Source organism: Alternaria ventricosa (assembly GCF_023758065.1).
Source record: "Alternaria ventricosa strain BMP 2768 chromosome Unknown scaffold_6, whole genome shotgun sequence".
NCBI lineage: Eukaryota > Fungi > Ascomycota > Dothideomycetes > Pleosporales > Pleosporaceae > Alternaria > Alternaria ventricosa.
Genome location: NW_026055686.1, coordinates 1,450,931 through 1,465,168, shown reverse-complemented (window position 1 = coordinate 1,465,168; position 14,238 = coordinate 1,450,931). Strand labels below are relative to the sequence as shown.

Here is a 14,238-nt window from a genome sequence, read left to right as displayed (position 1 = left end):
CGTTTTACAGCGTCGCGGTACGCGTCGTACCTGCGCATTCGAGTATAATAGTGAGAAGACGTCTATATTTTTAGCCTTGGGAGATGTTCTGAATATCGTGATGTCTTGGTGTATTCCGGACGGTCCGGGGAGTATGCTGGGGGTGGAGGTAGCTGCGAGGGTCCCATCGGCGGAGGCACCGCAGGCGCGAGCCGCGCCCTTGGCAAGGACTTGCACGAAGTACGACATGACACTCACGATAGACCAACAGTAGTGTAGACTTCGTGACGTGGCTTAAAAAAAGGTACAGATTCTTCAAAAGACGCACGGCATTCCCCACATCGAACTAGTGGACATCCTGCTGGTGGAATCACACGGCTGGGGTCTTCAACCAACATGCAAAAACAAAAAATGAGAGCTCTCCAGCGGGGAATTGAACCCCGGTCTCCCGCGCGTTGCCTGTGAAGGTGACAAGCGGAAATACTGACCACTATACTACTGAAGATTGGTCAACCAGATGGTTGAGTAGTTGGTTGATGGCAAAAACTCGTTCAAATAAAAATATAACTAGATGTGGTGCGGCATGTCACAACAGCTCAGCTGACAATTTGCAATGAAGTCGCTTCAAGCATGTCTACAGTTTGCCGATCAAAGGTGACGTAAGTTCGCTCATGTGCCCTGTGCCCTGCCACATGCCGTGTTGCAGCCGAAGCGCGGGGCCAGTGACAAGCACCTGACCCACCCAAAAATTCGCGACACCACGCTCATACGCATATGTGGTCCCGCAAAGCTTATTATGCGACACGAATGAACCAAGGTGTAGCCTTAGTCAATCCGCCAGGAGAATCAGGCTCACTTGTGTGACGAGGTATGTCCGTGAGGACCGTATTCCAGCCAGTGCATCACTGTCATGAACACATTCGGACTAATTGGCATGATTTCCCATTCGAACAGTAGGCCCGAGAGAACTCAGTAATCTACCATGTCCTGTGACACTGTTCATGCGAGTTTTCGCACAACAGGGTCAACCTTGATTTAAGACTTTGTGATCTCCTCCGGACCTTTCATATCACCCAACGAGTTATCACCATCTTTACCATCGCCCACTGACCCCTGTCCAATCAGAACGGCTTCTTCCCGTCCAAGCATCATGTGCTCGATGTTCACCTTGGGGCCCTTGAACCACTTGTGTGCGGAAACAAACCACCAAATCGTCACTAAGAACATCGGACCACCGTAAACGACACATGTCCAGTTCATGTCTGCTACGCTATTGATACATTAGTCCTGTCAAAGTAGCGTGGAAGTGTTGGTGAGACTTACGTCAAGTCCGGTCCGGTTACGCTGGGGAAGCACAAGATAGGTATCATGAGCAAGACAAAGATGCATGCAACGCTACCAATAGCGCTGGAGTACTTGCCCAAGTTCCAAGGACCCGGCCTAAAGCGGTTGCCTACGAAGAAGACACGGATGGCAATGGGTATGGTAAAGGCGCTATCAGATGTCAGTAGAGCGCCCACACCATGCTCACCAGCACTTACACAAAAGCTGCGATGGCACCGATCGAGAAGAGCGCCCCAACGGCCAACTCTCCACCAAATATGAGCAGCAGGCACAGTATGCCGATTGCGCAATTGAACCACACGGCATTTGCAGGTGTCTGCGTGTGCTTGTTGACCCTCTTCCAGTACTTGGATAACGGGAAGCAGTCATCACGCGCGTACGCGAATGTTACTCTGCTTGCCGCAATCATACATCCTTGACCCATGCTGAAGCCGGCAATAATAGTGAGCGCAAGGATGGCCAGCGTCATCTTCTGCGACATGCATTGCATCAGGTAGGCAGCGAAGGGCTGCCCAAGCTCAGACTCGAGGACTAGGTCGATATCAACGACAGTATATGCCACGACAAGCTGAAGGAACCAGCCAAAGAAGCCCCCAGTAGCGGATGTCAGAACAATGGCGCGCGGAGAAGCCAGGTTAGCGTTGGAGCATTCTTCCGCAAGATGGAATGGTGAGTCGTAGCCTGACATGGTCCAGATGACGCCGATAAAGGACATCAGGACTGATATACCAGCTGGGAAGGATGTGCCTTCATAGATTGTGCCCCAGACCTCGCTCGATGGGGCAAAACGGGGTAGACCGCGCTCTGTACGGTCTGTACCAGCTGGGATCATTATGATGACCACAATCAACGCAATGAAGTTGAACGTGGAACCGGCGGAGTTGAACTGTGCAAGCCAACGTGTCGGCATAGAGGAAAGGATCGCATGAAGAATCATGATGAAGACCGTCAACAGGAAAGTCTGATAATCCGTGGGGACGTAAGACGGGTCATTGATACTAGCCGCCGCCAGTATCATGGCCGCAATTCCATAATTGACTACTCAAACAGTCAACTCTATGTCCATACCCGTCGCGAACGAGATAGCGGTTTGTACTTGCCGGACGGTGCCGCCGTGATCTGGGCCAGCCAGTTACTCCAGCCGGTAAGCCACGCAGCAAAAGGTCCCCAGCCGGGTGGTGCTAAGACAGCAGAAGCATAGTATAGACCTCCGCTCGTAGGCATGCTACTACACAGCTCTGCCATGCTCATAGCCACACATTGAATACCGACCATGGCCACGATCCAGCCCCAAGTCATTCCGGCGGTTCCCGCATAGCCCATGCCATAGTAAAGCGTAGACGCGAAACTAGGCAGTAGACCCAGAACCGCAAAACTGACACAGAACGTGGTGAATAGCGAAAACTCTCTCTTGAACTCCGATTTGTATCCAAGAGCCGCTAGAACTTCTTCATCCGGATTGAGAGAATGCGTGGGATCGTAAGGTATGTCGCCATCTGGAAGAACAGATGTCACCGGTTCTTCCGCGACGGAGTGGTTCCGGTGCTGGGAAGTCGTCATTGTCGCAACGCGAAATGCATGCGCGCGCCGTCGCAGTCGCAATCGAACAATAAGAAGAAGTCGCGACACGAGTTCTTACTCCAAGAATGTAGCAACGCACAGAAGCGCAACAACTTGTCTATATACACCCACACCCCAGTCTGCATATCACCGCGCAGCAGGGTTGCAAGCGGGGTGTCACTACTCCAAGAGGGAGAGTACACGCGAAGCCATGCTGCAACGGTGTTTGGAAGCGGCGTCATAATCTCTTAGTAGGGGTGGTAGGCGTTCGTCATTCGCTGCGCGGACGCCTATCTCTCTGCTCTTTATCAGTTGCGTGGTTCGGCGGTTCGGCTAGACTAACTTAGAGGGAGAGGTGTGGAGGAGATCGCGGGCTGCGACACGCCAGGGCACACGACACCCACGACACCCACGACAAGAAGGTGGCTTGTCAAGAGGTTGGGCAGCCGTATCCTCCGACCGCCATCTTTCTCGTGTTGTGCGATCCGTGCAGTGATGTTGTAGGACGTACACAGAGGTATGGAAATGGGTGACCGCTTACATGAAGGGATTAGTGTTCGCGATGGATAAGGCACCTTTGCTGCTTCCAAGGTTCCAAGGTTTCCAAGGTTGTTCGGAAATATTCCGCCCGATATCTGCGACCGGGGACTGCATATCTAGGTACCGTGTCCTGGGATACCTCAACGCTGCGATACGGCTGGACATGCTTCAAATGGCATAGGCTTTCGTAGAATAGATTTGCCTGTCAGATTCCACGTGGCGTGGCAGGAGCGATAAGCTCACCGTAGATGTCATGTGATGAGAGACGGCGAGACGCCCAGAAGCTGCTGACCGTAGCTACGTTATGAGGAGCGCGTAATGTATAAGCAAGCGCTACTGGAATATCAGAAAGACCGATACATTCACGCAGTGGCTTGCTTGCGTTGAGTAGTTACCTTGGTGACTAGCACAGCATGGGCTGATGCCCCTTGCTATCCCTGTTCGTCGATCCCATGGGTAACGTTTACCCCCAAAAACATTGTGATTAAACATACATCCGCTGTTCGCTTGAAACTGCGTGACGGAGATCGACCAAACGCTTTTTCCGGGCAGATCCTCTCCTTCATGTCGAACGGGGCCATGACCACCACGCAACTGCCTGTACTTATACGAGTAGTCGCGTCTGTGCCAGAATGGCAACTGGAACTCACCACTAACATTGAAGTCTTTCTAGTGGTCTTCTTCGCCTAAAGTTGTTCTTCATACCCAGATATTCAACGCGGCAGGCCAGACTGCCCAGATGTGCACTCAGAAGGGCCCGGGTCGATTATGCGAGATCAGTGCAGCTTTCTGTCAGACGCCGGCGTGTAGCTCCTAGGCAATGTCACCACGTGGGATTTCGGTCCAACGATCCCATATCTTGACCTTTACATCGGTATCTAAAGCTATCCTACATCTTTGTCCGTCATGGCTGACCATGAGCATCTCTCAAAGTACAAGAAATGGCCTCCCCACAGCTGGCACATCTGGCGCAACGGCACTCGTGCCAGACACAAGAGTCACCGAACATGTTGAGTCAACCTCATGTATTATATCGACTCTGCCCCGGTTTCGTAAGGATTACATGAGGTGGGTCGGGCATAGGGTTGATCATTCAAGTCCCTCTTCATTGGCAAACGCGAAACCGCTGACTCGGCACTCCGCGGGTGTGGCGATACGACACATTCACGTGCAGTTCGCGCATCGCCGACAGACTGTCACCCCTGGTGCTGCTTTGCCGAATCTGACAGTAGCCATCGCTCAATGCCGACTGAAACTGAGTCTGAGCTTTCTTCTCGAAGGCTGAGTCTTCTAAGTCGCTGTTTCCAAGGTCGTGGTGTCGGGTCTTCCTGGTCTATATCGCGCAGGTGTTTCAATGTTTTCGACAGTTTCCGAAACTTGCATTCAATACCCTGACTGTTTGGCGATTGAACTTCTGCAAAGCCTCTGGTCAGTTTTCGCTGTCTTCCAAACGCTGAGATTGCGATTTGCACAACCAACAATGGACGTAAGATTCTACCAATTGTGGACATGCCGAAGTCAATCATGTCTGTGTTCGAAAAATACCCAGGTTTGGGGTACTCGGTGCAACGCTGCGACTTCCCTTCGCCCTCGTACCTGTGAGGCGCCGATGCCGCCACACTACCTATGCATACCCATGACAGCACAGTCTCTTTCCAAGGCTATCTGTATCAGCGACAAGGCTCCTGAAAGTTTCTCGTCACTGCGCGATTTTCCTTTCTCCTTGGATTGAACGCCTGAAGCAAGGACGAAAATTATGCGAGTGTTGACCTCGGGACCAGTACAACTTGCGGCTACGGCCCGCCAAAGGCGTCAAACTAAGCGTGCCGGGACACCCGATGTCACTCACGCAAGCTGACGGGCACCGCCAAACTTTCCTCAACGCCTTCAATTTGCGCTGCGATGTTACCGATATTTATTGCGAGTCAGCATTCCAGTGACACTGGCAACAGCTGTATAGCATACCTACGATATTGCTCGCCTGAAGTCGCAGTTTGCAACACTACCAGGTATGAAATCACCGAAGCAGCGCCGGCAAACCCATTGCGCATTGGACGCATTTGATTTGCTGTGACATATCTTCTTGAACCGTACCACGAATCGTCGCGAAATGTTTCCGGTCAGCAGCCAACATCGCCATATTGCCGCGGCCTTCGAATTGGACGCGCCTCTCTGACACCTGGGCAGCCTCAACCCAGGTCTGAGTCGTCAAACTCGTCATCCAATTGGCGCTACCGCGAGTCCCACAAGTGTCGAAGCTGGACCAGGGACGTCCGTCTTTAGTCGATTGTGCAGATCATCGAGGACGCACAGCTCCATTGAAAGTGGCGCTTGCGACACTTTTAGATGCCTAGTCTGATATCTTGGGGTCCGGGGGTCCGCGATTTCTGAGCGCTGTCTCCTCAATCCGAATACTTCCATTGAAACACTGCGCGACCCCCCAGAGCATCCACCCACAGCGCCACCCCGGAACAGTCCAACCAAGCAACATCCCAGAGCACCTATCAAATTGTCAATGAAGCATTTTGTGACGGAAAGCCGCCGACATCACAGAGAAATGCCGAGTGATTGCTGAGTTCACACCCGGTCTTCACAACATAGCGCCTGTGGTCACAACAAGGCTGCTGACCGGGCGCTCGGCAGTTCTTCATCGACCTACTCTGTTCCCCAACGCACCGTGGTCCCTATCGCATCGATAGGTTTCCCCTAATATTTACGACAACTTTTGATCAACACCCACTAAAGCCCTGAGCAACCAACTCTTAGACTACTCGTCGTCTACTGGCCCGGCCTTTGAACGTTCCCACAACCTCGGCTCGCGAGCCAACCAGTTATCCATGGCCGGAGTTCTTGAGCCTGAGGCTGGAATTTTCTATGCCGTGTGCTGGATCGTCGTCATCATTCGACTCATATCACGAAGAATACATCGTGGATCATGGAAATTATTGCAATTAGATGATTACTTAATACTTGTAGCCATGGTTTGTGACCCGCAGCATCGAGCGACTACAAATACTGATTGGTGACACAAGGCTACCGACACAGTGCTGATTGCTATCATGCACGAAGTCACAAAGACTAGCAGTACGTCTTTCCATGTGCAAACTGCAAGAAAGACACACGCTGACTCTGTACCGGTATTTAGGCAACCTAATACCGCCGGGAGACGACGTCTCTCAATATTCAGATGCCGAAATCAAGATGCGTATATACGGATCCAAGCTGGTCTTGGTAGTAGAGCAGATGCAACTCCTTACCATATGGCTGGTCAAGGCATGCCTGCTCATTATGTACAACCGTATGACGATGGTCCTCCCGCAACACAAGATCGTCATCGCCACATCCATATATGTCGCTGTCGCATTTGTGGTCATGGAAATATTGTACCTTGGGGTTTGGTGTCGGCCGTTCTCGCAATACTGGGCAGTACCGCCGAATTCGAGTAAGTGCCTCTGCAACATTGAATCCCACGATACTGACGATACCAGAACAATGCTCGGCAGCGACCAATCATCTCATCACAAACGCCGTCTTCAATATTTCCAGTGATCTGATCATCATAAGCATACCCATGCCGTTGCTCTTCAAAGTACGCCTACCGAAGAAGAACAAAACGATCCTTTTCGTGATCTTCTGTATAGGAGCGTTCACCATCGTCGCAGCGGTCCTCAACAAATACTACTCGTTCACAAATCCCTTTGGAACAGAGTGGACGATCTGGTACCTTCGAGAGTCGTATACAGCGATACTCTGCGCGAATCTGCCCTTGACCTATCCGCTTATACAACGGGTTCTCGGTCTGAGAAACTGGAGCTCCAACACATATACTGCGGAGGACACATACGGGCGCAACACCGTCACACGACCACAACAATCTGCAAATACACATACCCGCGCCTATTGGCCGGAACCTAGAGCAGAACCGATACCTAGAGGCTTTCGGGATATCTTCAGGCGGACGGAGAGCCAAGAAGACATGAATGGTGGTCTTGGGAAGCAAAGAGAGGATCAGGATCCACAATTCATCACCAGCGCGATCGAAATGGAGGACGCGAGGTCGCTACGCGTGTCAAGTGTGAGTAATCCTGCCAGTTGGCGAACGTCCGCAACGACGGAGGGCCATAAGGATCAGGAGATTTTCCATGCCGTATGAATGAATACATGAGTTCTTATCAACACAATAGGCCACACTTGCACTCATACGTGCGCGTAGTTGCTGCTTTTCAGACAAGCTGTGATTGAACATGTGCTCAACTTGATATGAGCCTCTGGCATCGGTCCGTCTTGTACGTGGAGTCGTGTTCTCGTCATCGAGTGCCTTTAGCACCATGATGGATGCACCCGATTTGGAACGCTAGCCATCAGGTACTCACATGGGCACAAGACACTCGAAGTCCTTCGACGTTTCATAATACGTACACTCCTCAGTCAACTCACAAGCCTTTGTTCCCAGACTGTAACACGATGCACATCCACGACGTACTCATCATCGGTGGAGGCCCGGCTGGCCTAGCGGTAGCAGCACGGCTCCGTGAACAGACACCCTCGGCAACCTTCACAGATGATGAACATCAACGTTACCACTGGATACGTAAACATGGCCGGAAAATGAACATCAAAAACTACCGGACGAACAAGGACTCACTGCCAACGCCACCGTCAACACCCGGGAACTCAGATTGTGGCTGCGACCATGAGGAAGCACCCGAAGAAGCAATAGATATGCTAGTACTCGATGCCGATGGAGCAGACTGGATGTCAAAGTGGAAGCGCCTCTTCAAGACTTTCCACATTGACTACCTACGAAGTCCGATGTTCTTCCACGTTGATCCGGCTGACCGAGATGCGCTGCTCGGGTATACGTACGAGAAAGAAAGAGACAAAGACATCCTAGCACTACCTGGAGTTGCCGGGAAGGAAGTGAGCAAGCACAAAAAGAAGAAGAACCTGAAGTCGCAAGGAAGGTTTTTGAGCCGCACGCCAGACGTCGATGAAAGGGACCGAAAGGACTACTTTGTACCACGTACCGATTTGTTCGACGCTCACTGTGAAGAGGTCATCAAGAGATATCGGCTTGGCAAGGATTTGTTGAGGAAAGAGAGCGTCGTGAACATCGAATACGACAACATCTCGAAGTTCGATGAAGCGGACCTTGACAGTGTCGTCTCAGATGATGTGATGGCGGACGAGAGAAAAGTCTTCCGCGTCTCCACAGACCAAGGCGTGCGTTTCGCCCACCTCGTCGTTTTGGCTGTCGGTCCTGGAAATGCGCCCTCGATACCTCCTGTCCCAGGTCTACCAGCTCAGCGTCCACACGAAGGTTTTGCGCATGCGATGCAGATTAAGCAGTTTCCACCACCTCATGTAATGGCCAAAGTCAAGGCTCGTCAGTCGACCAGCATGCTCATAGTTGGTGGCGGCTTGACAAGCATTCAGCTGGCAGACCTAGCAATCAAGCGAGGCGTGAACAAAATATGGATGCTCATGCGCGGTCCGCTCAAGGTCAAGCACTTTGACGTGGACCTAGAGTGGGTGGGCAAGTTTCGGAACTTCAAGCAAGCTGAGTTCTGGACGGCAGATACTGATGAAGGTATGTAAACGCTCCGACTCGGTGATCGCAGCTAACAATCGGTGATAGAGCGATTTGAGATGATAGTGCAAGCCCGTAACGGAGGAAGTATGACGCCGCGGTACCGGAAAATTCTCGACACGCATGTCGCACATGGAAAGATCGAGCTTCACACCTATACTCAGCTTCAGTCTGTATCGTGGGACGAAAGCTCAAAAACGTGGGCATGCGAAGCCGCTTCCACAGAGTCGACGCCCAAACTGCCGCCTGTCGACTACATGATCTTTGCCACTGGTATTCAGTCAGACATTCGCACCATACCCTACCTCCAAAACATCCAACAACAGTATCCTATCAAGTACGTTGGCGGTCTGCCATGCTTGAGTGAGGACTTGATGTGGGACGATGACGTTCCTCTGTTCGTGACAGGACGACTTGCCGGATTGAGACTTGGCCCTGGCGCACCGAATTTGGTTGGCGCAAGAGTAGGCGCTGAACGAATCGCTTGGAATGTGGACGATGCTTTGAAGAAAATGGGGAAGCTGAGCAGCAGAGCGCAGGATGAAAGCGACGACAATAGTGGCGACGAGAAGATGGCGGCTTATGCTGCAGCGAGGGATAACCGGTTTGACAGTTTGTTCGAGTTGGATGATGCGGCAGCATAGTCACAATAGGCGAATCGACTTCGCAATCAATGAAATATCAGTGTTAAATGGATTTGTGCTTCTGGAGTCCAGTAATTTCCGGTATCGCGTGCCTTCAAAAGGTCGGGTCCACGGGCTTCCGTCCAGGAGCCCTAAGAAGACCCGCTGACGTCATGCGCCACACGATACAGTTTCAACTACCTCAGGAGCCTGGATATGCGCGGGAAGTGCGCAAGAATGCAAATAGAGTATGAGATAGCCTCTACCATGGCCGTGATATCATTCGGTTCGGCGCGTCGCTTTCGTGTTCCATGGTCGATGCCGCTGAGGACACCCGGAATGGAACCGCTTCGGCTATATCTGCATCTTTTCTGTCGACCATCCCGAGGTCACTTTTCATCACAACATCATCTTTATCCCTATTTTCCTAGACGCAAATGGTTTCAGGCGGCGATGTAAGCTCACGCGCAATGTCTAAAGATCAAGTTTAACAATTTAAAGGACAAGAACACACCTGCGGTAGTCTCTCTGGCCGCCGGCGGCATAGCTGGCGGTGTGGAAGGCTTTCTTTCGGTACGTCTAAAGAGGCATTCCGGCTAGATCCCGTGATTACTCATACCACTCGCAGTATCCTCTAGAGTTTGCGAAGACGCGTGTGCAATTAAGAGCTGAGAAGGGCGTGCCGACGCCGCGAAATCCCTTCCTAGTCGTGACCCAAGTCTATCAGAATGAAGGCATTAGAGCGCTATACAAAGGCTGCGGAGCGCTGGTCTTTGGCTCAGTAGGCAAAGACGCCGTCCGCTTTCTCTTCTTCGACCAGATCAAGTCGTCTTTTGCAGATCCAGAGACGGGCACGCTCTCCCCTCTGCGCAATCTGTTGGCCGGCATGACTGCGGGAGTAGTCGCGTCGATCACCGCAGTTACGCCCACAGAGCGCATCAAGACGGCACTCATCGACGATGCCAGGAACGAAAAGCGCTTTCGGTCCGGTTTCCACGCTACCACCACTATTTGGAAGGAACACGGTATCCTCGGTCTATACCGCGGGTTCGCAGGCACCACCTTGAAACAAGCATCAGCAACGGCGTTCAGAATGGGGACCTACAATATCCTCAAAGATTATGAGAAGACCAAGAACATCGAACAGAATACGTTGGTTAACTTCGCAAACGGATCGGTAGCAGGCGTTGTGACAACGCTTTCAACGCAACCTTTTGACGTTATCAAGACGCGTTCACAGAGTGCGAAAGGGACGAGTACTGCCGAGGCTGTAAAGAGTGTTCTGTTGGATTATGGAATTAAAGGTTTCTGGAAAGGCACGACGATGAGGTTGGGCCGCACAGTGTTTAGTGGAGGTATTCTATTCACAAGCTACGAGGCTGCTGTGAAGATCATCCTGCCGTTATATCCTGGCACAAAGCAGGCTGAGTAATTCTAGACGCAAAGACATCTAAAACATCGCATACCTACTCAACCAGTTCAGCCAAGTCCCGGGCCTGGCGCTCATGCCTTTCTGTCATATTCGTCGATGACGCTAACAGGCTTCACAAACTTGCCCAAAGGTTTGTACTCCAGATGATCCAGCCCAAATGCCTTCGGGCCACCAATCTCAATACCCTTCCGACTAGTCCAGCGCTCGCTCGCAGTGATACCGATCACCGAGACTAGTAGTCCGTACCGATACTCTGGCGTTCCGATAGCCTCGCCATTTTGCGCATCAATGACCGCGATAAGATCGGGAACGATAGCCAGGACATCTTCATTCTTTTCCTCCCCTGTCGTGCTCTCTCCACTTTCCGGTATCCGTATCGCAGCAATGTTCTCGTTCTTAAACGGTATCTTGATCTTGCCTTGGTACTCGCTTCCCGTGGCTTCTATGATCACCTCGCCGTACACATGGCCCATGTACAGCTTGCGCTCTACACCAACAATCTTGCCCTTGAAAAGCGCACGGCCTGTTTCAGAACCTCCAACCGCATCGATGATTGATTGCGCGACGTTGTCAATTCTGTTCTCTTTGCGCGCGCGTGCTACTTCACGTCCTATCCTCCACGATAGCGAGATTGTGTGTTCAACAGCCCAACGTCTTGTTTCAGCGCCTGTAACCGGAGCATCAGCTGTTCCGACGGAGCTGCCCATTTGGCTCAATGCTGCTCTGATGACCTGTTCGACTTTAAGGTCACTCGTTGCAGTTGGCATATATAGCGTGTTGCCGTTACCATCGGCCACTGCGACAGGCGCGAAAACAATTTCTCGCTCACCGAAGACGACTGGCGTTGTTTGCCACTTTGTTGGATATGCTCGGCCCATCCAGTCACCGTCTACACATGGCACATTCATGTTAGTTGATGCACCCAAGACGAGACCCTGCAAGCCGTTCGAGCCGCCAATCTCGAGAGGGATGATATGCGTCGCATAGCCACCCTTGATGAGATCGTAGAGGTGGTTTTGAGCATCCATCATTCTGAGCAAAGGTTAGCAAAGACATGGTGTGGCACCAATACATGACTTACTCGTCAGCGGACAGCTTCTCGATGCCCACTGTTGGGCTGCCAGCACCACCACCACTTCCCACTCGCGCATCGTCTTTGAGATCGTCTGGACTGACGACGCGAACTTTCCCGCCAGACCGTAGGATTCCACGCACTCTGAGCATGGTAGAGTAGGGAGAGCCTCCGCCGCCAGTACCAAGAATGTAGCAGCCGATGGTGATCCAGTCCAGATCGGTCTCAGAGATCCACCACTCTCGGTTTGCCACTTTGGGCATGTATGCAGCGATGTCAACTTCCGGTGCTGCGTCAACTTCGCTAGACGCCTCTTCGGTCGAAGGTGCTGCGATGGCATCGCTCGTACCCTTTGACCCAGTCTCTACGTTACCTTCCTCCTGAGTAACGTTCAGATCTATGAAATCTCCAGCTCGTGAGAAGTCGAAGTCTCCCGCAGCTCTGACCATAAATCGTGTTTTGTGGGCCACGTATTGTAATGGTAGATCCTCCACTTCGACGATAGAGACCGTCTCTGCTGATGCGCCTGCTTCGATAGTCTTTCGTTTGGCCTCCTCGCATATTTCAGCTAGTAGTTCTTTCTGCGTCTGCTTCTCGGTAGACTTGACCGTGTCGACTACGGCACTCACTCGCGCCATCGCAGCACCAATAGCGTTAGCTACACCGGACCATTGAGGTTTGATTACTCTGCTTGCTCCCTTCAACTCGTCTGGGGCTATGACCGCACCACCACCGACAAGCAGTACGGGAAGATCATCAGGTGATGTCTTCATCTTGTCAATAATCGTTTCAAGCATCTTTGTCGTCTCAGCTTTGAAGGCTTCGATGTCATCGTCTTGCAGCTTCCCTCGCACTTTTTCCGGCTGACCAATCGCAACCTCGGATGAAGCCGCGACGGTGTAGTCAGTCGCTGTCGGAACATCACCACCGAAGACGAGCGCCTTTTCTGGTAGCTTATAACCCACGGACTCAGGCCCCACTTGCATCTTCTCTCCCACTCTTCTTACCAAGCTTCCGCCTCCTAGTCCTATACTCTTCACATCGGGATACGAGAAGTTCATCCTCACACCAGAAAGCTCCGAGTACGCCGCCTGTTGCCTGGGAAAGCCGTTTGCGAGCAACAAGCCCACGTCGGTGGTCGTTCCACCCACATCCACAACCATCATTGCTTCGCCATTCTCCTGCCTCCCGACAAGGAAAGCAGCACCACGCATACTGTTCGTTGGGCCAGATGAGAAGGTTCGGATCGGTAGTCGGCTTGCGGCTTCGCCGCTCAGTATCGTGCCGTCATTTTGGGTGATGAAAACAGGGCAGTTCAGTCCAAGTGCCTTGATTGGTGTCTGGAATGATGCTATCGTCTTCCTGGCGAATGACAGAATCGAGGCGTTGAGTATCGCAGCGTTCTCGCGCTCTAGAAATCCTAGGTTTGCGACCGTCTTGCTAAGAACGATATCGACCCCATCTCCTAGCTCACGTCGAACAATGTCTGCAGTACGCTCTTCTTGTTTCTCCACCGTATCGATGGGGCTGAAGACGCCGTTCACGACTATACTCTTGATTCCCTTCTCTTTGATAATTTTGCACTGCTCTACTATCTCGTGCTCTTTGATGTCGGAAATCAGGCTTCCATCCACTTCCAGCCCTCCCTTGATGAGCGCATGGTGCCCAAGGATAATATTACGCAGAGAAGCTGGCCAGTCGACACATGGCGGTGCATGTTTGCTGAATGAACTAGAAAGACGAAGGACTGCGACTTGCGAGAGACGTGTTCGGTCACGAGTTACGACCGCATTGACAAAGTGGGTCGTTCCAATTGTCACACTTGCGACAGAAGAAGGATCGACCGAGGCGGATTTGAACATAGTGGTGATGGCGTCGGCGATGCCATGGCTTGGGTCGGTAGTGGTAGGTGCCTTGTGCCTGGATTATGGTATGAGCTCGCGTTCGCGCCAGGGGCTGATTGACTTTCGGTAGGATCATCATGGGTGCTCTTTGGGTCTTATGAGGGAGTGGGATAAGCGAGGAAGCGTGGTGTTCAACGTATGGGTATCGGACTCGTACCAAGCAACAATTCCCCGGTCATCTTCACCCGATCTTA

At 52.0% G+C, this 14,238-nt stretch overlaps 4 protein-coding genes and 1 non-coding gene across 5 annotated transcripts; 2 read left to right on the top strand and 3 right to left on the bottom strand.

The window, feature by feature from the left end:
• Positions 1 to 397: 397 nt before the first annotated feature.
• On the bottom strand, positions 398 to 484 carry J4E93_004576. Its single transcript has one exon. It is a non-coding gene; the product is annotated as a tRNA-Asp (tRNA).
• A 530-nt stretch (positions 485 to 1,014) lies between these two features.
• On the bottom strand, positions 1,015 to 2,883 carry J4E93_004575 (uncharacterized protein; the record flags this gene model as incomplete). The annotated part of the gene is made up of 4 exons (XM_049342503.1): positions 1,015 to 1,249; positions 1,303 to 1,473; positions 1,521 to 2,321; positions 2,420 to 2,883. The coding sequence occupies 4 exons, from the start codon at positions 2,881 to 2,883 to the stop codon at positions 1,015 to 1,017; spliced, it is 1,671 nt and encodes a 556-aa protein (XP_049200655.1).
• Positions 2,884 to 6,260: 3,377 nt separating this feature from the next.
• J4E93_004574 (uncharacterized protein) lies at positions 6,261 to 9,657 on the top strand (the record flags this gene model as incomplete). The annotated part of the gene is made up of 6 exons (XM_049342502.1): positions 6,261 to 6,404; positions 6,456 to 6,507; positions 6,569 to 6,865; positions 6,912 to 7,498; positions 7,852 to 9,013; positions 9,062 to 9,657. The coding sequence occupies 6 exons, from the start codon at positions 6,261 to 6,263 to the stop codon at positions 9,655 to 9,657; spliced, it is 2,838 nt and encodes a 945-aa protein (XP_049200654.1).
• A 416-nt stretch (positions 9,658 to 10,073) lies between these two features.
• On the top strand, positions 10,074 to 11,068 carry J4E93_004573 (uncharacterized protein; the record flags this gene model as incomplete). Its single annotated transcript, XM_049342501.1, has 3 exons — positions 10,074 to 10,091; positions 10,138 to 10,209; positions 10,265 to 11,068. 3 exons carry the CDS (start codon positions 10,074 to 10,076, stop codon positions 11,066 to 11,068), a joined length of 894 nt encoding a protein of 297 aa, XP_049200653.1.
• Positions 11,069 to 11,139: 71 nt separating this feature from the next.
• On the bottom strand, positions 11,140 to 14,002 carry J4E93_004572 (uncharacterized protein; the record flags this gene model as incomplete). Its single annotated transcript, XM_049342500.1, has 2 exons — positions 11,140 to 12,100; positions 12,150 to 14,002. 2 exons carry the CDS (start codon positions 14,000 to 14,002, stop codon positions 11,140 to 11,142), a joined length of 2,814 nt encoding a protein of 937 aa, XP_049200652.1.
• Positions 14,003 to 14,238: the final 236 nt, after the last annotated feature.